The following is a 24,391-nucleotide window of genomic DNA, read 5'->3' as shown; positions in this document are numbered from 1 at the left end:
AACACACACGTGGCACTGAAGAGTGGCAACAAAAATAAACTGTCTAGACTTTTCAGTCATTTGGGGTCTCTGATCTGAGGCAGGACTTGATTTTTTCAGACTGATGGGCATCCTGTAGCACAAAACACTCTGCAGCTCCTCGGGCTTTGCAGTTTCAGGTGTGAGTGCTGAGCGTACCTATAAACCAGCTGCAACTTGAATCTCATAGGAACTTCATAGCAGATGGATCAGTCAACCTTATCTAAAGAGAATTCAACTGTTTTAACAAGAACACCACCATTTCTCTTCTTACAGTCTTTGACATGTTCACCAAGCTCCTGGATTTCTGAAGCAAACAGGTATGAGTCTGTGGGACTTTTAGTAATACAAACAGCTTGTTCTGTTCTCTTGACCACAACACACACAAACTAAAGAAAGGCTTGTTTGTGATTTCCTGTGAGTTGAAAAACATTTTACTGACAACTTCACAGCCTTGCAGCAGAACTAGGATCTCTGGATTCATCATATGGATCTGTCACTTCAAGTTGATTTCATGCTCCAGCTGGTCTCCCTGTGGAGACAGCTCTAGCATTCCCTTTTTACCTCCTGCCCAAGTCCCAGTTCTGCTGCCAGCAAGTATGGTCTGCCTAGCTTAGACAGCCTGCCCTGGTCCAACATCTCCCCTGACCATCGGCTCCTAATACCTCAAAATCTTTCTCTTCCACACCTATGACGCACAAAAATTTGTTCCAAATTTACCTCACCTCCTCCCCTTCCATCTCTCACTCCAAGCTTGCCAGTCATATCCATCCCTTCAGTCTGCAGGGACTGCCTGGAGTCTGCTTTAGACACAGTACGTGACAGCACAGCCAAGTCAGCTAACTGCTGCTTCTGTTTACCACCCTCACAGGAAGCTTTTAGGTTTCAAGCCAGTTGTCAGTTTGGCAAACTGAATTACCCTCATCAGGCAGGAGCCCTCCCAAGCTCCAAAGGCAAGCAGCCATTAGGGATAGGAAGCCATTAAATCGACTCAGCACTACCGGGCCAGATTGTTCCTCCCCAGGGACTGAGCACACCACACTGAATCATTACCAATACTTTTAAGCTACTAAACAAACGGCCTCCAGTAAACATGTTTAAAAATTCTGAAGATGTCTGAAGTGGCTAAACTATAGTAGACTTAACAGAAATGGAAAAGTTGGAATGGAAATGAATGGAATGGAAAAAACCTCACTAAGTTTGCCAGTCAGCAAATTGCACAGTAATACTGCCTTTTCCTCGAAGAATCAGGCAAAGTGCTAGAACTCCAGTCTCCTTTAAACAGGAAAACAACAACCAAGAAATCCCATCAAAACCACCACCAACAAAATGCCAAACATTCTGACCAATCAAAAAAGAAAATAACACTATATATACACTCCTATTCTGACAACCATAATAAATACATTTCTAACATACAATAAAAATATTTCAGCTTTGACAAATAATTTCATCTACCTAGCTAGCCAGTTGTCATTCAAAAGGCATAAATGCATAGAGTTTGAAGAAGTAGACAGGAACTTAAAAGCCTTTTATTTTATATTTTAGACTACTATACCCTTATGTAAAGTCTACACAACAGACAACAGAAGAACTTTGGTTCTTTTCTCCAACTACTGCTCTGTTCCAGTAGAGTCTAAGATATGATTCAGTTTACATTAATTCTCATCTCAGTAGTTTGTTGTGCAAGAGGAGTTTCACACAGGAAATGAGAGCCTTTCAGATACAAATGGCATATATTCATCTTGTAAGATGAAAATACGTCCTTAAAAAGACCCAGCCCACAATAAACCCCCTAATGACTGAGTGACTCTATCTCCACCATTCAAATCAACTGAAGTTCTCCAAGGACAGACACTCCCTAACTGCAGCCATTAGGATCTGTATGTGCACTTCATAAAAATTGCTATGTTCCCTAGAACAACTTCATACAAGCAGATGAGGTATAAACAGGACAGTAACAAACTGACAGGTCAATTTAAGAGCACATGATGTATAATTTATTTAGAAAAGCGGTTGCAATGAAGTCAAAACCTGGCTGTAATAAACCATTTCTGGGCTTTGAAGTATTCACACTGTAAATACACAAAACCTTCTTTCAGAGCTGAAGGGCTGTTAATCCCAGAGAAGGCAGGTGCTACCACCCAACTGCCTAATTTGGCAAGAAGCTGTTCAAGTATCATCTATTTCAGAAGCAGCAAATATGCAAACAATGGTCATGCAAACTTGTTCTTAGGGACTCCCAGCAAGAGCTGCAAGCACATATTTGTGAAGCGTGCTACCATACATGCCATTGTGGTTTCAAAAAAAGAGCCCACACTGAGTCAGCAAGTAAACTCTTGCACTATCCTTTTCCCCTTCTCATTCACACCTTAGAAAAGGAAACAATTAGTATCAGAGACAAAACAAAGTTTTAATTCACAAACAGTCTGTGACCGTATCTGCATGAAACTTAACAGGAAGTTTGCAATTAAGACAAAAAATTTGTGTAAAATCAGGGCTTAGCCTGCTCTACATGAGCTCTAAGACAGTCCTTCACCAAAGGAAGATTAACTATGCTATATGTCAAAGAAGTGATTGGAATTGAGTTTTTAAATCAATCTTCATCATAAAACTCATCTAGAAGACAAGTAGAGAAAGCTTCTACAACCATGTTTACAGACCCAAAACAACAGGAATGCATTTCCTAGCCAGTCATCGTTTTGGTTCAGCCACAAGGTAACAGGGGACTCCAGATAATGCTCAAAATCACAGCCTTTGAACTACTTGCTATCGCGTGTGCACTAAACACCATGTGTAATCTTGTGTAATGAAAGTTGAAGCTAGTATTTTTCATCTTTGTAGAACTTCTGGACTCTCAAGAATACACAGTAGAAATCCATTAGCAACTTAACTATGCACAGAAGGCAGCAAAAGTATCCAGAATTCTCTTATCCTACAAAATTTAACTGGTGGCTATAGCAGCCAGGTTGGGGTCCGTGGCTCAGACCCAGGAAGCCGTGACCGACCCAGAGAGAGCGTCCCGCAAGGGACAGTCTTCCAGAGGTCTGCGGTGATCCCTCAGCAGCCGGGGTGCCTTCGCAGGGGGGGCCTGTCTCAGCAGGCTGCCAGCTCTCTAGGGATTTCAGCAAGAGTGACTTCAGCTCTTGTTCTGCGGGGCAAACCCCAGGCTGGACTAGGAGGAGAGAGACAAGAGGCTCGTTCAGCAGTTCCGTATGAGGCAGGTTTATTACTCTGCACCCCTGCGAAGGGTAGGCTAGGGACAAGTTCTCCAAACTCAAAGGGGGAGAAGGGTAGATCTTACAGGGATACAAGGGTGGGTGTGAGAGGGTAGAAGGCAATGGGTTACAAGGAATCTACATAGGGTCTCCCAGAGATCATGGTTCTTGCTTTCTCTCACCCTCACCGAACAGTGCTGCCTTTTCCAAGGGGATTCTGCTGGCAGGTTATGCCATTGCTTTATCTCAGCAGGCCTCCTTCCACGGCAGGGGCTGGGCACACCCCACAGGTGAAGGTTTGAAAACATCTCACTCTCATTACATGGAGACACAATTAACTTGAACATGAAGTAAAATGTTGCTCCTGAAAGGCAAGTATCATAGCCTGTATTTCAAAAATTTTTTTTCAGTGATTTTTTTTCCTGTGGCCAGTATTTTCCAGTTTAGAACAGATGAAGAAGAGCCAGAGACAGAAACATTTCTGCCCACTTCTTGACTCTCTTTTACTCTATCACAGTTCTGCTCCTTTCTATCTTTCAGCTTTGTTAAAGGAGTCAATAATTCGATGTCTTCTTGAGGCCTGGTGACTAGTGAAACATAGCAGCAAGTGCATCACTTACTAATTATCATGGGAAATTTACAAAACCAGCAGAGTTTTAAAGAGTTTGAATTTTCTCTTTAATACTTCCACATGTATTTTTTGTAAGTTCCTCACGCTTTAAGATCAAATGCATCTCGAAAATGCCCTCTCATCCATTTCTATAATACCACATTCAGTGGTATTACAGATTCTTATTTCTCAAACTCTCACATGTACATCCAAAATGTATTTATGTACAATATACTACTAATGCAGTAAATTATTTCAAGGGTAGCAGGCCGTGTGGTAAAATCCTACTAAACATTTTTAGTTTAAGGAACTCAGTGAATTTCATAACCTCAGACAAAAGCACTGATGTAATACTGCAGCGTTTAACGCACAGTCCTCTCCCACATGTCAGTGAGTGGGTGAGTGCAGCAACCAAAAGAGAACCCTGGCTTCCTTTTGATCAATTATCTCCGTCATAAAGAGATTCTAAGAGAGGGCACAGTGAGTAAACCACTTCCCACTCAAAACTGCAATTTGCAACAGTAACTTTCTAATGCAACTTTTCTTCATCCTATGAAAAATCCAGGTAAGTTTTTAAAATAAAAACCCCCACAACACTAACTTAAAGCGCAGGAACATAAAAAAACACCAAACATTCTGAGAATGAAGAAAGTTGGGACTAAAACACAAAGTCAAAAAGCTCCAGCCAGCTTTTGGTAGTGAATAGCCTGTGGGGAAAAAGCTGTTCTACTTCTGCTTTGTGCTGCAAGTGGGATACAAAAATAAGAGCAGCAGGACTCCCAATGAACCATGCTGCTACCCTACTATAAAAGCAGATGCATTTCGAATTATCTTTAAGTAATAAAGATAACTCTATGTCCAGCAAGTTTTCATTTTACCTGAATTATGAGCCGAAGTCATTAAAGCATTACCAGTTTCACCAGCTTAGTTCTACCACAGAATAGCTTCCCCTTCATACCAAGTTAGAGAACAGCAAACAGACCACTTTGCTGGGTCCTGCTCCAACTCAACTATTCATCTGGATTTAGATAGTTGACTAAGACAAAAAAACCATCATCTTAATTTCATAATGAAAATTACATTAGCAAATGTACAAAAAATGTACTGTCTCTATGATGCTCTTTGACATGCTGTGGCATTTTTACACTTCAGAGCCAAAATTAAGTTTGGTAGCGAAACTCCTTATTAAGTTGTTGCTTAGAAGTTTTACTGAAATGTGGCAAACATGCTAGTCCAGAACCACAACTCCCGTACTTTGTTTTTCTGTAAGCATTTCTTATCATGGTTTGCCACAAGAAACTAATTCTGAAGCAAAACCAGCAATGAATTTTCCCATACCAACTCAAAAAAACCCCATCTGCAGCAGTAATTCTGTCAGTAACAGCAGTACTGTAAGTTCTGGTTGTCAGCTGCACTGCACATTCCTAGCTTTCTCACCAGACCCAATTCAACTGGAATTACAAGACACTAATCCTAACAGTCCCAATAAAAGTGAGTGCTTTGGCAGCAGAGATGAGCAGCTGCGAAGAATTTCTGCAGGAGTTCCCTAGGCATATACTCATTTCCTCATAAGGCAGATTCCAAGGAAAAGTCATATAAAAAGAAAAATGCTATTGGTACCAAGACATGCAGACATCCAGTATCAGGAAAGACAAATCACATAACGTTCTAACAAACAACCAAATATTAAAGGATTAATGGATTTCCTTACTGTACTACTAGCTGCTGGCACACAGATCCATTGTCTGTTATCAGTTCATTCAGTTTTAATTCAAGGTGAACTTTTCCCTGAAAAAAAACCAGGAGAGAAACACAAACAGTTTTAAAAGTATTTCTTTTAAAAGTAGGAATTAGAACAGTAATGTAGTTTACAGTCAAAAGATTTAAGGTAATTCCAATATAACCAGTTGAAGAAAATACCCATCTAGAGCACATATCCTTCAAGTAGAGTATGATGGATGTATGTGAACTTTGAGACTTTCCTATAGAGAAGCACTATCTCCATCTGCAGACAGCACAAGAACTGGTCAAGCCTCTACAGATTTAACATCCACAAGTATTTCTTCCAGTATGAGCAACTATCAAGAGCAAGAGTCTCAGCTATTTTGTCTTAAGCATGGGATGAACCCTTGCACAGACATGAATTTCTGAACACCTCAGGGGAAAGTTCTAAAATGACCTTGGACTCTGAAGGCAGGTAGAAAAGTAGAATAGTATGCAGAAGCCATAACCAGCAGACCAGCAGCATTTAATATCCACTGTGAAATCCTGTCCATCACACCAGACTGAAGATCACTGTGCATCCCAGGGCAGTTTTCAACTATCTCATGAAGACTGCTGATGTATGCAAGGAACAGTAAACAGAACCAAAAGAGAGGAAAAGGTGGCAATAATTGCTAAACCCAGCTTCCTCCTTTTCTTTTTCTGATATGGCAAGAAGTATTTAAAGAAAAGAATCCATAAATTATGGCACAGCATGGATTAACCTCAGAACTCAGCAAGGGCCAAGCTACTGTACCCTCTCAATAGAAGGCTCCAAAAACGTCAAACCATGATAGGCAACTTTCCTGGGATGACCAAAATGTAGTACCTTAACCTTACTCCAAACAGCTACCGCCTGAACAACACCTGCTACTCATTTCAGTGCCTGGCTGTTTGTGTTGACTTTCACATCTAAGATAATCAGACACAGAGTCTTTCCTCTAACAATGTTCTCCTTGGTATTCCCAGACTTTGCCTATTTGATAAATGGAACAACAGATGATACTGGTCTGTCCACAACGAACATTCTCAGGGAAGGGCTCTGGAAGGTGATTTTCAAGAGTGGCAAAGTCATAAAAGTAATTTACTTCCATCTTAGTGGAAAGGCAAAGCAAATCATAATGTGATCTACAGCTTTGCCTTTCCACTAAGATGGAAGTAAAACCCTTAGCGACCTTGCACACATTTCTGTAACAGTTATGTTTTGACATAAAACTGCAATGTTTTTATTGTAAATCCCCTGAGGCAAAGGCTGCGTTTCCCTCTCTGTTCATCACATGGGAGGAGAAATGAAGCTTCTTTTACAAGGCAGTTCCAAACATAACTGTTTTGGGATGCCTGCCAAATGTTTTGCAAACTGTTACTACAGGGACAGGAACACAGGTACATTAAGAAAGTATTTGTCAAGCAGAGAAACTCCACTACAAAAAGAGATTTACGGGATAAAAACAGGATACTGAGAAGCATGCCAACAACCTTACAAGGCAAAGTTTTTGAATTACAAATGAGAAGACAAACATTATTAGTATTTATTATAATAGCTGACTTCACTTGTTTTAGAAAACAGATGCTGTGAATGGCCTAAATATCTTCCTTTTGCTTTTAAAAGCAAAACCCACAAATTGTGTTTTACACTGAACAGTAGGAGTAAAATAGCACATTACTGCTCCTGAGAACTATCTGTGGATGTAGTTTGCTCCCAGCTCAGTACTACGATGACCACAGTAACATGGCTCTAAGTAAATATTTCCCCAACATGCATGGAGAGTTTTAGTACATTTTTGTCATTTTGTTTGTTGAGAGCAGCGCGATGGTTTCCTGAAGTGGCTGATCTGCAGATCTGTATCAAAACTTCTGACATAATACACAACTGGGTTTTAAATGTGGCTGTACAGATGGCTTTTACTTCGAAACACAGAAATCAGCCATTCTTATACAGTAAATTAAAAACAAACAGTGACTTCATATTAACGCACTCTGCATCTGTAGATCTCAGCGTTGCTCAAAGGCAGGTAGGTACCATTTTAACTTTACAAATGGGTTAACAGTCAATTTTCAGGTACTTAATATAGCAAGATAAAATTGATAGGATCTGTGTCAATAAAACTCTAAGAAAAAGAACAATGAATGTTAAATTTACCTTCAAAGACCTTAACAGTGTGTAAAATATTTTGATCTTACCAATGTGTTTTTCAAGCGCAGATCTCTATAAAAACTATACCTATGTATAAATATAGGTATAAAGCTATGTATGTAAAAATCTCTATAAAAGTTTCTTGCCATGAATAATGAAGCTCAAAGGCATGTTTAATCAAATGAGCAATTTCAAACCAGATTAATGAAGATTTTATAAATAAAAAAGGGGGCAAGCAATCCTAACAATTTTACCAGCATGCTGACACTATGTGCATTTTAGAAAACAAGAATTTTTTTAAAAAGTTAATATATATAAACAAGTTTGTGCCAGCTGCAGTTAAATGTGGCCTGTTTCACCCAACTTCTGGTTTATTTACTTAGTAGTCCCACGTTTGTATTTATTTTTCAAGACTAGTGGAGAAAGGAAAAAGTTTCAAGAAAACGAGAATAATATGGACTCATAATACTGCAAACAGCAGCAAAACAACAAAAAAAACCAAGCTAAGATCAAAACACAGAGCAGAGCAGATGCTTTCTAAAAACCTCCACCACTAAAATCCCTGGTATACAGGCTGCTAATTCTACCAAAGTTAACCTATAAAGAATAGATGACTGGTACATAAAAAGTACAGTTTTCTTGAAATAAATGCAAACTTATGGAAAAGCCCAAAAATAAATCCCAACCAAGCAACTGTAAAGTGTCCTGCACATATTAATGGAACACAAAATATTTCTACGCTATCCTATTGCCTTGCACGCATCATAAATTCTGAAAAATAATCACATGCAGGGAACCAGAGGAACAAAAAATCAACTACATATACAGTGCCATGAGGAGAAGAAAACAACTTTTTTTCCCCTTCCAAACTGTGATTTAGCTTTATAAACATTTCATGCACTTTTTCTGCACATGCTCAATGTAAAAGTCTACTTGCTTTCAGCCATGTCCAACCAACAATCTTGGACATCTCTGAGGACATTTCAGTGCTGTATGGCACATCCAAGCCAACAAGATTTCAGGCAAATGTGGCAGATGGGAACTGGTCTCAGCTCTGCTCTTAAGACTTTTATGGAAAAATAAAGCAGGACAGGAGAAACCTACCCAAATGCCCTGACTCAAGAAAAGATAAATATAAGGAGCACACACCTGAGCAGAAAAGGTCATCTCTTAATGGAAGTGTCATGGAGGACAGTGCTTTGCACATGTCCTAGCCAAAGTAAAGTAGCAGTAAGAGCTTACATTCTGCTGTGAGTCACAAAGCCATGGAAAACTATAAACTTTTAATTTCCAGTATGTAAGAAACCACTACATTCTATTAATGGAATATTCTAATTGAATTTTCAAATACTCATGTCGTGTTATGACAAAAAGTAATACTTTCTTCAATACATTTTTATGACAGAAAAAACATAGCAAGCATGACAATGTTTAAGTCAAAGTGGAAACTGCCTTTCAGTTCATATCTAAAAAGTACTTTCTAGTTTCAGAGTGATTACATGAAAGAATTCAAAGAAGACAATTTGCAGCTAGACTTGATGATCTAGATCTAGGTCCCTTCCAAATGAACCATTCTATTCCAGACTATCATAACTGAGAAGGACTGATTTTCAACAGGGAAAAGGAAGTGGTATTCAGACATTTTGAAAATCTGTCTTCATGTAAAGCAACCACATGCCCTCCTACACCCAGAAGGCTAAACTTACGGCTCATAAATGAATAATCTGTGAAAATAATGAGAATTCTGTGCACATTCACTTCTTGTAAAAGCAGCCAGGATTCTCCCTACCCAAAGGGACTTTCAGGTTACTAAAACAATACGAACACTGTCAAGTCTAAGACTTTTGCCCTCAGGCAAATCTGGAAAAAACCCTATTAAACCGAATAGTTTATCACAACAAGGCTAAGAGATTCTCAAGAATTCTGTTTTGTTCTTGATACCAAAAAGAGAATCTCTACAACTTCTAGAGCCATCTCATTTTTACCTATTCCTAGAAAAATCCTGTTTGAAGAACTGGAACCACAGGCTGAAATAAAACTGTGAAGTGCAAGTTGTTTGATACTGAATGCAGAAAGTGTTTCAAGATAAGATAAATTAACACAGCAGAAGTACCTCCAAGTTTTGGAGACTAACTATTTCACATAATCAGCCATTGTTTCAGTTAACACCAAAAATTACTAAAAAAAATTATTCAAGAGTTTTAGGATCCATTCATGTGCCTCAAGAATATGGCTCCTCTTACAAGCATTTCAGACACCAAAATACTGCTAAGACATTTCCCAAACAGTTGTTTCATATCTTCTGCCAGTTTTAAGTACCATAAGGAATAATACAGTCATCTTAGGAGTAGAGTCTGCATTATTCTCTAACCAAACTGAAGACACAACTGCCTCCCAAGAAATACAGATGCTAAGCCCTATCTCCTACAGCTCAATGTAAACTTCTACCATCGCATGTCCTTATCTGTATTTAACTTTCGAAATGTAAATGTGCAATTTAATAGTTACCTGGACCTCTGAATTAGAATCAACAGGTTGAAGCATAAACCAGTTCTCTTTTCCTGTGTAGTTGCATAAATCTTCTTTTTTGATTGACACCTTTCCTGAGGGAGGGTGGCAGGGAGAGAGAAGAATAAATATCACCTTCATCTGAATAGAACAAATACTTAAATATGTTTGAAATTTGATTTTTTTAAACTCGCTTTTAGGGGTTTTTTTAAAGTTTATGATGCTATATGAAGAAATAAAACAAGGAATGTTATGGGTAAGTAAATCAGAAAATAGTTTATATAAAAGCCTGATGACATTAATTACGATTTGTTATCCTGGATATCACTAACAAGAACATAAAATAAAGAACACACTTGAGGCTGGAAATAACGTAATAGATCTGAGAAAACAGAAACAGTGCTGAATGTTTAAACAGGAAACTGAAGTAGGTGCCTTTTACTCTTCTGATTGCTATTTGGAAAGCTGTTATTATATCAAATTATCTGACATCCTGGTGCAAATTATTTCCTTCCTCAATTCAAGTAAAGTGATGGCTTCTTCCACAGACTAGCAGACTATTAGAGCTTTGTAGCAACTGTATCCAAAAAGCAGCTGCAATAAAGCCATTATGCAGTGGGGGGAGAAATAGAAATCCACCTCTTACAATTTTTCCCTTAAGCTACACGAATTGCTGCCAAATGCTTTGTACGTCTCTAAGTTACAGGTTGCACTGTCAGGGAGAAAAATTATCTATCAATAGTTTTAAGAATTATTCCACAACTGTAATTATTGTGGAATTATTCCACAATTTATTCTTTAAAGACCTACAAGTAGTGACAATTATTCAAATATTCCAATGAAGCAAAACTGGAGAAGAAATGAAGAGAATTTTTAAAAATGTATTCAGACCATAATAAGACTATAAAATGTCCTACTAGCCTAAAAACCAAACATATTTTAGTGTAATAGAAGGAAGCAAGGAAATAAGACCCTTCTTTTCAAACTTTAAAGGAGTATTTAAGTGCACTATACACAGTTTTGAATGATGCTTCACCAATACTTGTATCTGTAATCCTGCATATAATGCTATTGAAAACAGCCAAGTGTTATGCAAGATGCAGACAGCACCTCATAGACACTCACCTATACGCAGGTCCTTTTGCAAAACACTTTTATCATATATATAGAAGGACAACCACTGGAATGTTCTTGGAATCTCAAAGTAAAACTCCTCTCCAAAATAAGGGCTGCAAAGAAAGTTTTACAGTTAAAACAGAGAAAGACTTCATGCAATTTATATCGAAGATGAACATTAAAAAGCTGTATTTTTACTGCTGTCTCAGTCCACGGCCCTTACCACTACACTGACCTGTCATCAAAGCCACCCAAAATCATTTCAATACAAGAACACACAATAACACGGCAATGCCTTCTGTTTAAGAAAAGGTAGGAATCAGAGCACACACAGAAAGTGGTGTCTCCTCTGTAATTTCAATTCTATTTTTCTGTCTTGAAATTATTCTAGCTGGTTCTCTAGACTTCCTGAGACATGCACAAGTTTTGTTTCATTTTCTTATTCAGTACATAATTAAACTACATTTAAACACAATACTGATTACTTAACTAACTGGCATTTGTTTAGCTTTAACTTCCACATCAAAACTGCTGCTCTAAGATCCAGACCTGTAAGAAGAAGTCATTATCACTAGAAACTATAAGATAGAACAGGGAAAAAGAGAAATGTTAATCTCAAATACATAATCTCCCTCATTCCAAAACTGTCATCACAGTTCTCCATCTAAAGAAGTCCAGTATCATGTTTACAGTTCACCCTATTTAACTGCCATTTGCACAGCCCTCTACAGAAAAAGACCCTGGGTTTCTCTATGTTACACATATTTCATACAATGTGTTGGTATATTCACTTCCAGAACTAATACTCTCATTAAACTTAAGGAGTACTTATTGATGTAATCAGAGCCAGCAGTGAGAAAACTGTATTTCAAGACTGAAAAAACCACAATGTTCCTTGCATTACTGCAAGTGATGAATTCTGAAAGTCAAGTGGATCCACAGAAAAATCCTGCTATTTTAGAACAACTAGGTTCTCAAAAGACTTAAAATAGTTTCAATTACAATGTATTAGTATCACCAGGGAAAGGTGCTGAAGTTCATGAAACTAATTTTATGCAGAAAAGTACTGTGATAACAGTTAGACTAAACCGTGAAACTAATGTTGGGGTTTGTTTCCTAGCAAAGTATCATTATGACACTATTGTTACAATACTTTATTAAACTAATACAAATATGCTTATGTTTTGAACAAGCAGCTCATGTTATTACCTACCCAAAAGGAAACCAGGAAGAATAGGTCACCATCCCTACTCTTCCCTTCAAAACAATCACAGTAAAAGAAAACACCACCCAATGCTTAAGGATAATGGCTCATTAAATAAATTAAAAAGAAGAGCTGACAACTAACTTGAAAAGTGGAAAGAAAACAGCCAAAAAATCTAGTATTTCAAATGTCTAGAATAGATTTTTAGAAACAACAGCTTTAAGGGCAGGAATTCATTATAAGGAATTCCACAAGTGAAAATGTTCTTTTTGTTAAAACACAGACCTTTTACCACAGGCTTCAGAGCAGACAAATCAGTATTAGCCTTTGCACTACACTGAGAAGTAATTTTAAATTTCTCAGTTGAAAGATTCAACTGTGGTTTTTCAGCTCCCCACTTCTTTTTTTTTCCCCTTCTTTTTTTGTAATTTCAAAGCCAAGAAATTCTCCTTTGATTATGAGGGTTGGGTTCTTCTTGTCAGCACCATGACTGACGGTATAAACTCATGAGCATTCCCTTTAGCGGCAGTGCAGCTCTGAACAGCTTCAACCTCCTTATTACCATCACTGCTCATTTTTATGGTATTGACATGATAACCCAGACCAAAACCAAGGATGAAACAAAGAGTTATTTTAAACTTAGGTCAATTCCATCATCTGGTTTCCCTCACAGCTATACAAATAAAGTTGCAGCAGTACAAACAAAGAGCTAGTACAGCAGAAGGATCTGGGAGAATGAGCTGGCACTGGTGTCAAGGGAAACTCTGCTTTAGTTCAGCTTCAGACAGGCATCCTAAGGAAACACCAGACTGCACTGCACACCAGCAAGTGCCAAGGCTTTAAGTTCCTATTCTTGATGGATCTATGGGACTCTGAGAATCCAATTATAATTAGGCTGAGATGGAGACTATAAGCAGACACTTCAAAAAAATCTATTTAGCACCTTTATCTTGCAGCTAAAGAGAGCAAACTTTGCAGCTACATATATCCCTAACCCCTAATGAGCAGCCATTAACATTCTTTATTATTATTTTTACTTCAACACTACATTAAGTCTCAGATTCAGCAAGAAAGAACAAATCTTTATGAGCATAAATAGAATGTAATGCATTGCTCTACTCATGTTGATAAATTTTTCTTTACCTAAATTAACACTGGTTATCAGTTGTTAATTATTCTTTAGCAAAGTATGAGGCAGAGAGAGAAAATTTAAGGTAAAAAATACAATGGATTAGTAAAGAAATTCTTAGGTGGATACAGAACTGGCTGATGGGGTACAACAGTTTACACCAATGAGGAATAATTAAAATGGAGAACTCACTCATCCTGTTCCTCAGGGATTCTAGTACTTTCATTTGTGACTTTGATGCAAGAACTTTAAAGACTGTGACGGATACAAAATTAGAAGATAGCACTAATTCAAAGGACAACCAGACTGTCATACAGGAAGAATGGGATTACAGTAATACAGAAGATTAAATTTCACTGTGTAACACACTCCTCTGCTCTTCCCTTCCTTGGTATAGCAACCTGGCAGTTCTTTGTGGACCCTGACCAATGCCCCGATCTGTCAATTAATAAAAGCAATGGTTACATCAACAAGGGAATTAATTTCTGCTATAACCTTGCACTACCACAAAGTTCAGCTGGAAAAAAAACCCCACTGAATTTAGTTTAAATTAAGAAGAGGACACACACATACCCAAATTCCATCCCCCTCCACCCATTCCTCGTATTTGACCACAAACATCTGAGGAGGCTCATGGATATTCTTTAAACTTTCCAAGGGGAAACAAAAAAAAATTCTTTCCTTAGAACCCACACAAATCCCACACCCTGTCAGGAAATATTTCTTCAGTCATTAGCCAAAATATCTGTCTTTCACTTAAGTATTAATTAGTGGGGTTTTTCTAACTTTGGAAAGTCATTTGTTTTACATCTGCACTCCAACAACTCTTCCAGTGCTGGTGGAAGGCCAAACCTATTTGCACATTTTAAAAATACACTTCTTAATAGTTTTCAATCATTGTAGTCAAAACTAATTTTAATTTTAGTGATAATTACTTCCACAGACATTTAACTAGCTGATATTCACGAGACCAAAATTTAGACTACAACTTGTATAAATTTGCAACCCATAATACAGTGACAAAAACAGACTGTGAATTACGTGTGTAAGAAAAAGCAAGCACATAGTATGAAACAAAGCAATGAAATTCAAAGTTGTATCTATGATTAAAATTATACTGTACTACACCTTACTGAAAAGCAGTTTATAAAGTTTTCAGGTTAATAAGAGATTGGAGCTTTCATCTCCTGTCCCAGTGCCTCTAGGTTAGTACAGTTTATAGTTTAACACAGCAATAAGAAACAAGATGTTGTTTAAGTCTCTAGAATGAGAGCCAGCCTTCATAACTGCATACACAGTAGCAATCAAGTGTAAGCACCCAACTCTGGTTGGTGCTAACACAGTGTAAGTTATTTTATTACCTTTCACCCGTTTGTATGGATCCCTCCCCTAATTCCGAGGATGAAGGAAGTCACCTATGAAGTCAGTGGAGACAGAAAGGTGCCTATGGGCAAAGAATGATTCAAAATACTGTATTCTAACTTCTAATAAAATGTTGTTATCTTACAAATATTAATTTCATATCACCTGAAAAATTTTCTATTTGAGGTGTGCTATTTGAGACTCCTCTCTCCCCAACTGTTTTGTTATAGTGAGATTTTTTTTTTTACTTTATTTCCTCTGTAAAGTATTAATGACATTGTAATTAAATGTCAGTTAAAACCTCAGTACTATTAACATTTTTGATGGATCTAAGATGTTTTATCAAATGTTTTATTATGCAACTAATACTTATATTATTATCAGGTGATGAAAGTACGTAAATTTAATAGTTCTTAAACAGAATATAATAAAAATGTCTGTGTAAACATCAAAGCTAACAGGTCTTACTTCTGAGCATAGTAGTAACTTCTATGGTTTCTATTATTAGCATCAAAATTGGACAGCAAAGTCTCTCTTTTTCAAAGATATGTTTGGTTGGGGTTATTTTGCTCATCAAACTACTGTCTATTTGAAGGGGAAATGTTAAGTTTCTGCTTTATCAATAGAGTTTCTTTAACATTCTCCTCTGAAGGATTATTCAATTGAATTTGAATAGCAAAACAATCTCAGTTGCAGACAGTTAAATTCTGAAACTTTTATGGATCTGACTACAGCAGTTACAGATTAGGAATATAAGCCAAATATTTGTTATATTTGTTTGTACGTGCGGCATTTGCTTTTCATGCAGAAGCAAAAGGACGCTCTGAAATGATGTTATGAAAAAATAAATTTCCTTATTTAAGTTTGCAGCTGAGCTGTGCCTCACCTGTAAACATCTGGAGAGAAAGCTCAAAGAACAAACACTAACAACAAAACCACTGGGAAAAGGAATTAGGAAAACTTTCAAGAATTTGAACAGACTGTCTAGGTTTTAAGAGGAAGGTTTGCTATCACCTCCCCATAACTGAAACTGTCACTCAGATATTCTGAACAACAAAGCTGCAGGGATGCTTTTTTGGGTCCTCAGTGAACTTCAGAGTTTTGAGACATGAAAGCACCTACACTACTGCAGCTGCTTCATCCTGACTTTTTATTTGATTCTTTTAAGGCTCTTAGACAGTAGCAGAATCTAAAGTAAATGGTGCCCAGGGAGGCAAAGCAAGGCATTCGGTGTGGGTACTGTTAAAATTCCCAGAACAAGAATTACAGGAGAGAACAAGGTCCGTTCAGGGGACAACCCACAGCACAGAAAACTCTCAGACATGGCAAAGTTCCGGTTCCTTCATTCTAGAAACAGGTTTTACCAGATACGCAGTAAGAGCAGAATTCCACCAATACAGTTTGACTGCTTGCCAGAAGTAGGAAATGGCATGGGGAACAAGTAACAAGTAGATTTCTTTCCCTTGAAAACAACCTAGCAAGAAAAAGAATGTTATGCTGCCCAATGGAACAGAATACGGAAATATATTCTAGCATACTTCATTTTAAAAACACTACTGTACTCACAAGACTCAATTTTGTCTTCTTGCAACACTCTCATGATTTACACATTGCTGTAACGTCTCTGAGTAGCTGCCACAAGTCAGTTCTCATTTTAAAGTAGTACAAGCAAAAGCCATGCACACTGGTATTGGGCAGTCTTGCTTATCATATCCATTTAAAAACTGAGCTTACCTTAAAGATTTTTCAACCACCTGTGTACGAAAAACTTCTTCTTGATCCAAGTTTATGGTACAGAAAAAGTCTCTCATTTTGTTGGGTACTAAGTGTTTGGCATCATCTGTAAATAATAAAAAAAAAAAAAAATTACTGTAAATACTGCAGGGGAAAAACTTACAAAATATTAGGTACAGGAATGTTACAGTTCTACTGCATCCAAAAAATTGATTTTTCCATTCAGTTGGTATGCATTTCAATAATCATTTTCAATTCATAAGCTTCATGAGGGCAGAAAAGTTGCTACATCCAGCTTCACGTGGAATGAGAGTTGACAGGAAGAGACACACACTGACTCATGAACACCACTTCCTGCAGCACCTGCACTTTCCCTTGAAAGGTCTCATCTCGGGCTTGACCCTGCACAACTTGCTAAATCCGAGAAGCTCACAGCCTGAGGTCATAACACCAAGACATGATCTGGCTGAGCTATTGTTCACTTGGTGTTTTCTCCGCAAATACTTTGGCTAAAGGAAGCTGATTAATAAGAACTTGCCCATCAAATCTTTATTTCATTTTCCACAATGAACAGCAGATTTTGAGTTGGCTGAGCCTTTGAAAGTATATGCCTCATGAGTACTGTTTATTTTTTTCCTAACTAGCAAAAGGGGGAAATCATCACCTCCTGATTCAATGCAACATGGAAAAGAAGAAAAGGAAGTTTCTAATAAGAAAGAAAGATTGGCAGCACAAGAATACAAAGATTTGCTGGGTATTGAATGTAGGCCACTGCAGTAACATGCTGGACATAAGGCAGATCTTTAAGGAAATGGCTCCCTCAAAGCAGTCACAGCTAAAACCAGTTGAAATTGGAAAGCTCTTCCAAAATCCAAATGCTACAGACATCTACATTAATTTACAGCAACACTGTCCTCCAGATTAAACAGTGACTTTCTGCCTGGATGTCTCCTCCCCCTTTGAATGTCTGAAGACAGCAAACAGACCCTTTTCAGCTTTTATTTTGCTGAAAGAAATGACAAGCCTTTCTGGTGCTCTCTCCCATGAGAGGCTTCTAATCAGAGCAGGTGGTCTGTCCCTGTTCCACTTGATTGTCCAAACCAAGTGCAACCAGAACTGTATCACTCTGCAATAGGTCTTAGCCAGGACTTTCACAGTAGTGTCCACCCTTGCCTGCTGCTGGAAATACCTCTCCCAATGACATGTGGAATCAACTTTATCTAAACATTATCTACTTATAAAAGATATTAAAAATAGGATGAAAAATACATCAAAGTATTGAGTTTTAATTACTTTAATGTCTGAACAGCATAAGACCTTTCAGAAACCACAGTTTGAAACTAGATTTGAAATGTCATACATGTTTATTTTTTAAAAAATGCAGATATGAAGCACAGTAAGTAAGCTTTATTCTCTATGCTGGTAAGATGTAAAATCAAAGTTCTGTTTCCTTTCTCCTCCACACTCTTTTTGAGTTAGATGGTTAATTTAGGTTAACTTATTACAGTCTTGAAAGTTAAGTAAGTAATGCCCAGCATTGCAAAGGCTGCCCCAACTGTCTTTGCTCAGAGAACATGACAGTTTAACAGGAACACAGTCTGACCTTCAATCATGACATTTTCCAGGTCAGGGATCTAGACACTGATGGAAAGCATGAACAGACACTTAAAGAACTTCCACAGTTAAAACTTGTGCTCTCAAAAGCATCAACAAGCTTTTCATCAGCTTGGCTGCAGGAGAGGAGGAAATACACACATTATTTTTAAATGCCACACTTCATGTTGACAGACTGAGAGACATGAACAGAACTGGGTTTCAGTGGCTTTAGACTCCAAAAAGAGACTAAACTCCAAGTCACCCTTAAGTGAGATATTGCAGGAGAACCAAGAAAAAGCATAAGATTACCACTGCCTTAATTTTTTTTTTTTTTTTAAGAGCTAATTTCATAAAACATACGACATATAAAATGCAGTTCATCAATTTGGGAGAGCTCCTGATACTGTAAGTTTATAATTAATAAACACGAACTGGATTTTTCAGCTGTTCCTAAAAAGATTCTTTATTTTTTAGTTAATACTCAACACTGTCCTATTTTCCCATAAAATATTAAAAATATAACATTATTTAATCATTACTGTAAAAGCACAGTACAGTGGACTTTGAAAGGAAATTACAATTATTGTAGTTTCATATTTTCTTAAAAGGAGTAAAAATTAAATATTTCTGAATAATTCACTACTTGTATCTATAATATAGTGCAGTTTTTCAGTTTTAAAAGAAACCTTCCACCCAGAGGAATACACAAAATACAAGTTTTGATTTCAGTTGTTTAGAGCATGGTGCTAATAACACCAAGGCTGTGGGTTCAATCCCCATATGAGCCATTCACTTAAGAGCTGAAATCAATGATCCTTGTGGGTCCCTTTCAACTCAGAATATTCTGTGATCTGATTTTCTAATGAGTTAAAAACCTTTATTTTGTAGCCCAAGTGTCTGGCTTTAAGGCACAGACAAACTTTTGGTAGGAGAGGATCATTCTCAGTCCTGAGTTAAAAATAACCTCAGAGCACTTGCCAGGTGAAGTAGAGAGCATGAGATTTCACATCCTTTCTAACACCTCTTAGCATCTGTGATTGTGGGAGACTTTCCACCCATACAGTGGTCCAACTCTTCCAAGAAGCTTATTTCCTTTAAAAAAAAAAAAGGCTCAAGTCTTCAATTACACTACCTCTTCCTTTTTCTGAAAAAACTAAGGCTATAATGATTGCATAAAAATCAAGTATTAACAACATCAAATATCTACTTAATGTTTACATTTTCAGTGCATATATGTAATATCCTCTTCAAGTGAAAGTGTTCAGTTAGTGTCCATCTTCCAAATTTCTTTGATCTGGGCCCCTGCCAGAAGAAATTTATGTACACAAACTTCAAAGTATTTGCTTCACAGGACTAAACACATTATATTATATAGCAACAATAAATTCCATCCCAGGGGTGCAGCATAATCCAAGATAACCATGCAGTGTGAAAAACACAGCGCAAGTTTGAAAAAGAATGCATCCTGAACTTTGTCAAATGAGCTCTAGGAGAAAACGGGCATTTTCCCAAGCACTCCGCTAATACAAGTTTCAGTTAACACTCAAAAAATCAAGGCAACTAAAATCACTTACTGTACTTCTATATGGCATAAAATGAAAACAGAAGCCACAGGGTGAAACACTACACTACAAGATACGCCTAAAGCTACCTGATACCACATACCTTTGTAAAGCATTTCTGTCATTACTATGGCACATAAAATAGAGCCATCAATACAAAAGCATTGTCAAAAAGGAAAGATTTTTAGTGGATTTTTCATGAAATGCTTTTTCATACATTTTCCAAAAATATTACAGGGTCTTAAACAGGTAAAACCAGTTCATCTCACCTTGCTTGAAAACTGGAGGCAGGAGACTGGTTGCAAACACTGACAGCCCACAAAAAGAGGGTACAAGGGTCTGCAAACATGTCCTTACTCAGGTTCTTCACTGCTAGGTATGCAATGGCTACTTAAGCCACCTTGAAGAACATGTCTCAGTTCTAAATCTGGTGTGATGATTTGTGTAACATCACTAAATTTAGATTTTGCCACCAATTTGTGCATTGCAAAACAACAATATAAATAACAACTTTCTGCAGATGGTGTTTTCTATACATGCAGAATTACACAGAACTGACATTACCTCATTAAAACTACCACGCTCCCTCGTGCAACACACATAAAATGAGTTGGTGTCAAGTTTTAGCTGCCAGCAAAGCTTAGGCACCAAAATGTATTCTCCTTGTAAGAAACATGCTATAAGGAATTCCTTCAGACTATGAACATCAGCCTTCCAAAGTGAGGTCTGCTATTACTGATCCCTCCAGATCAAGGAGGATTACACTATTACATTTGTTCATTATTGTTCATTCAGAGGGTTTTCCCCTACAAAACAGAGCACTAAAATACTAGCAAGAAGTGAAAATAACACAGTATTTGTTGTGCAAAGAAGCCAAAAGAGCATCTAGGCATCAGAGGGTTCCAAAGCTTCCATAGCATATTTAACTCATTTCGTTTTTAAACATGTTTTATTTTCTTAGAAGAAACAAGTAGGTTTACAAAGTGATTTTCACACTGTTTCAAGACATGTCTTTTATTGCAGCTGATACCTCCACTCATTTTTCAAATGGGTTCTTACAGGTCCATCTTTGGCAATCAACTTTCACATATTCCTCAGGAAGTAGGTCATAGTCCTCTGTTTACCAACACTTTTGTCAGGTAACTGAACATTCAAAGTTATGATACAACCACAGGCTCAATCCAGAATGCATAAATGGGACAATAAAACTGGTTTCAACATAAGTCTCAAGACATTTTGGTTTGGTTTTTAATGCTCAGTGGAAAACTTTCATCAAGTTCAAGTATCACAAAATGTAAAACTCACTGAATGCTGTGTAGAACAGTGTTGACAAAACCTTATGATAAAAGATAGGAAGCAGAATGGTATAAAAAAATAAGTCAGCTTCAATAATCTTTAGCAACCAACTTCTTATGTATTCCTACTAAGCAGGTCATAGTCCTTCTTCCTAGGGAGTACTATGACCTGCTTCCTAGGGAATACATAAGAAGTTGGTTGCTAGAAATTACTGAAGACAGACTAAGAAAGTTGGGGCTGCTCAGCCTGGAGAAGGTTATGTGGAGACCTCATAGCAACCTTCCAGTATCTCATGGGGGCAGCTGGAGAGGAGCTCTTCATCAGGAACTGCAGTGATAGGATGAGGAGTAATGGAACAAACTGAAAGAGGGGAAAATTAGGTTAAATATATGGAAGAAATTCTTTACTGTGAGGGTGGTGAGGCACTGGCCCAGGTTGCCCAGAGAAACTGTGGATGCTCCATCCCTGGAAGTGTTCAAGGCCAGGCTGGATGGAGTTCTGAGATGGTCTAGCAGAAGCTGCCCCTGCCCATGGCAGCAGCATTGGAATGAGATGATATTTAAGGTCCTTTGCAAAGCAAACTATTTCATAACCGTATGAATTCTACGAATTCATGCTTTAACCCCAAAACTAACAGTATTCTTTTTTAAAGGCTAGCTGGCCTGTATTATTTCTGTGCTAATTGCTAGCAGCAGCAGATCTCAGTGTGTGTTCAGCCTTGCCTACCCAACCACGTCCTATTGCTCACACCTCGGAGTGAGAGCACCTCCAGCTCCACTCCAGGCCGTCTCCTATTTTCATGACCCAGTCTTCTATTTACTGAAGACACAGTAAATACATCTAGGCTGCATGACGATATTTAAGTAAACACGACTCCACTCCTCCACCAAACCTAATCCTTCAACGTGTTTTCACAACCGGTTCTCAACCCCGGCGCCATGCCCGATTCAACTTGTTTCGCTTCATTCTCAAAACAGTCGATCAGTTGCGTGAGAAAGGAAACAAACGGGCCGCGTCCGAGTTCTATGAATGTATTCCGATACCCTTCAGGAAGCCGCCGCACATCCTGTTTCTCCCACTCGCTTTGAAGTGCTCCCCAGCCGCACCGCACTATCTGTGCGCCTCCCCGGGCCCTCCTCCCAGCCCATCCGCCGGCTTCCCACGTTACCGAGCGTATCGGTATTTGCAGTCAGCACTTCCCAACCACCAAAATAAGGCCACCGGCCTCTCTCTCCGCCTCCTCCTGCTCGCACACACGCTGCACACAGGCACGGGAGTACTGGTGACCGCTTCCAGAACAGCCCTTCACCACCAACTTCCTGCACATCGCTAATTTCGCAATTTCAGCCTGACAAACAGTCTGATGCCCGAGGTCCGGGCGGGAGGGGGCATTGCTGTTCGCCCGCTGACTCAAGCGAATCCCCAGAGCCACGGATGCTTCCCTGCCACTCCGGGCCTCCAGCGGCCCCGCCGCGTCCATCTATCCATCCATTCATCCGCTCACCCACCCATCCCGCCCCAGGGCGCGTAGACCCCGGCCCGGCCCCGCACGTGTCGCTGCTGCCGCCACAAAGCCCCTCCGCGGGGCCGCCGAAGCGCAGCGCAGCGCGGTCCAACCCGCACCCAGCCCGCGGCGACCGCGGCCCCTCCGCGCCCTCCCGCCCCCGCCCTGCCGCCTCCAGGGCCGCCGCGCCAGCGCCCGGCCGTCCCGCCGCGGGGAGGGAGCGGCAGCGTCCGAGCCGGGGCGGGAGCCGGGGCTGGAGCGACACCTGAGCGCGGCGGCCCCGGGCGCTCGGCCCCACCGCAGCGCCTCACTTACAGATCTTCCCCCGCAGGTTCTGCAGCACCCGCACATCGTCGCCATCGTCTCCCGCCGCCATCGCGCCAGCGCCGCCGCCGCCTGCGCAGTGCAGCGCCGCGGGGGAAGGGAGGGAAGGAGAGAGGGAGGGAAGGAAGGAGGGAGGGAGGGAGCGGCCCGGTCCCACCGCCCGCCCCGCCCCCGCCGCCCGCGGGCACCACCGGCCGGGGCGGGCAGGGGGCGCGGCGCCTGCGCCACGGCGGCTTCTCCCGCTGTGGTGTGGGGCGGCTCCGCCTGGGGTCCGCCACCTGGCGCTCCCGCCGGGCCGGGGCTCCGCTGCGCTGGTTCCGCGGCTTGCCCTGACGGCCCATTCCCCTGCTGTATAGTCAGGAAGACAGAACATAGCCTTCAGCTGCGCCTGGGTAGGTGTAGGTTAGACATTAGGATGAAATTCTTCACAGAACGGGTAATTAGACAGTGGAATGGGCTGCCCAGGTAGGTGGTGGAGTCACCGTCCTTGGAGGTGTTTAAAGAAAGACTGGACGTGGCACTCAGTGCCAGGTTCTGGTTGACAAGGTTGTGTTGGGTCATAGGTTGGACTCGATGATCTCAGAGGTCTTTTCTAACCTTGTTGGCTATGTGGTCCTGTGCCTCCCACCGGGGCAGAGGGCTCGGCAGCCCGGAACGTTGAACGCTGTGTTCTCTATGTTAAGATCGGTGACATTAAATGGCGGGTGGTCACATTAAATGGAACGAGTGGCAGGTCCGGCCATTTTGGTCTGTGGTGTGCCGAGCCTCTGTCCCTGTGCAGCGCACGGCATGGGCTCCATTGGATCGCCTCTGCTGTTACTAGTTCACGTTCAGCTCTTCGGCCATGTGAGAAATGCCATGAAACAAGTAGGAAATGGCTCGGCTGCCAGCACTGCCCCAGGGGCAGGTGTGCTGTCTGCAGAGTGCCACAGGCAGTGCTTCCCTCAGGAGTCACACAGCGCCTGGAGGCGTTTGCAGGCTGCAGCAGCTCGCCTTCGTCAAGAACTGAAGGACCTTTGCATCACGTTTTCTGCCATGGATTCTCGAAGACACCGATCCCCATGTGGAACTCTGGGATCTGGCTTACACCCGGACTTCACCCCAGTCCTGCATTGGTGGTGGGCACCTGTCTTGGGCCTGCACAATCCACCCAGCCGTCGGCTGCAGGTGACACGTCCACTTTGGTGTCACTGCAGGTCAAGCTGAGGGTACATCTGCTTCCAGACCCTGTAGGCACAGAGTCTGGTGAAAGCCTTTAGTGACTGACATATCCTAAAGCACAGGTAGTTCAGCAGGCTAAAGCTGTTGCAGAAAG

At 40.1% G+C, this 24,391-nt stretch overlaps 1 protein-coding gene across 1 annotated transcript in view; it reads right to left on the bottom strand.

Moving 5' to 3' along the window:
- RASA2 (RAS p21 protein activator 2) overlaps window positions 1-23,175 on the bottom strand; it is a 46,877-nt gene extending 23,702 nt beyond the window's left edge. The window contains exons 1-5 of the mRNA XM_032119451.1: window positions 23,068-23,175; window positions 16,795-16,900; window positions 11,375-11,478; window positions 10,250-10,344; window positions 5,558-5,634 (exon numbers count right to left, since the gene is read on the bottom strand). Of these exons, the coding sequence (XP_031975342.1) occupies window positions 5,558-5,634; window positions 10,250-10,344; window positions 11,375-11,478; window positions 16,795-16,900; window positions 23,068-23,128 (443 nt within the window). The 5' untranslated portion in view covers window positions 23,129-23,175. The remainder of the gene's footprint in view (window positions 1-5,557; window positions 5,635-10,249; window positions 10,345-11,374; window positions 11,479-16,794; window positions 16,901-23,067) is intronic.
- Between the last annotated feature and the right edge of the window lie 1,216 nt (window positions 23,176-24,391).

Source organism: Corvus moneduloides, chromosome 10, assembly GCF_009650955.1.
Source record: "Corvus moneduloides isolate bCorMon1 chromosome 10, bCorMon1.pri, whole genome shotgun sequence".
In the NCBI taxonomy this organism is placed as follows: Eukaryota; Metazoa; Chordata; class Aves; order Passeriformes; family Corvidae; genus Corvus; species Corvus moneduloides.
The sequence above is the reverse complement of the archived record's forward strand: the minus strand, read 5'-3'. Positions and strand labels throughout refer to the sequence as shown.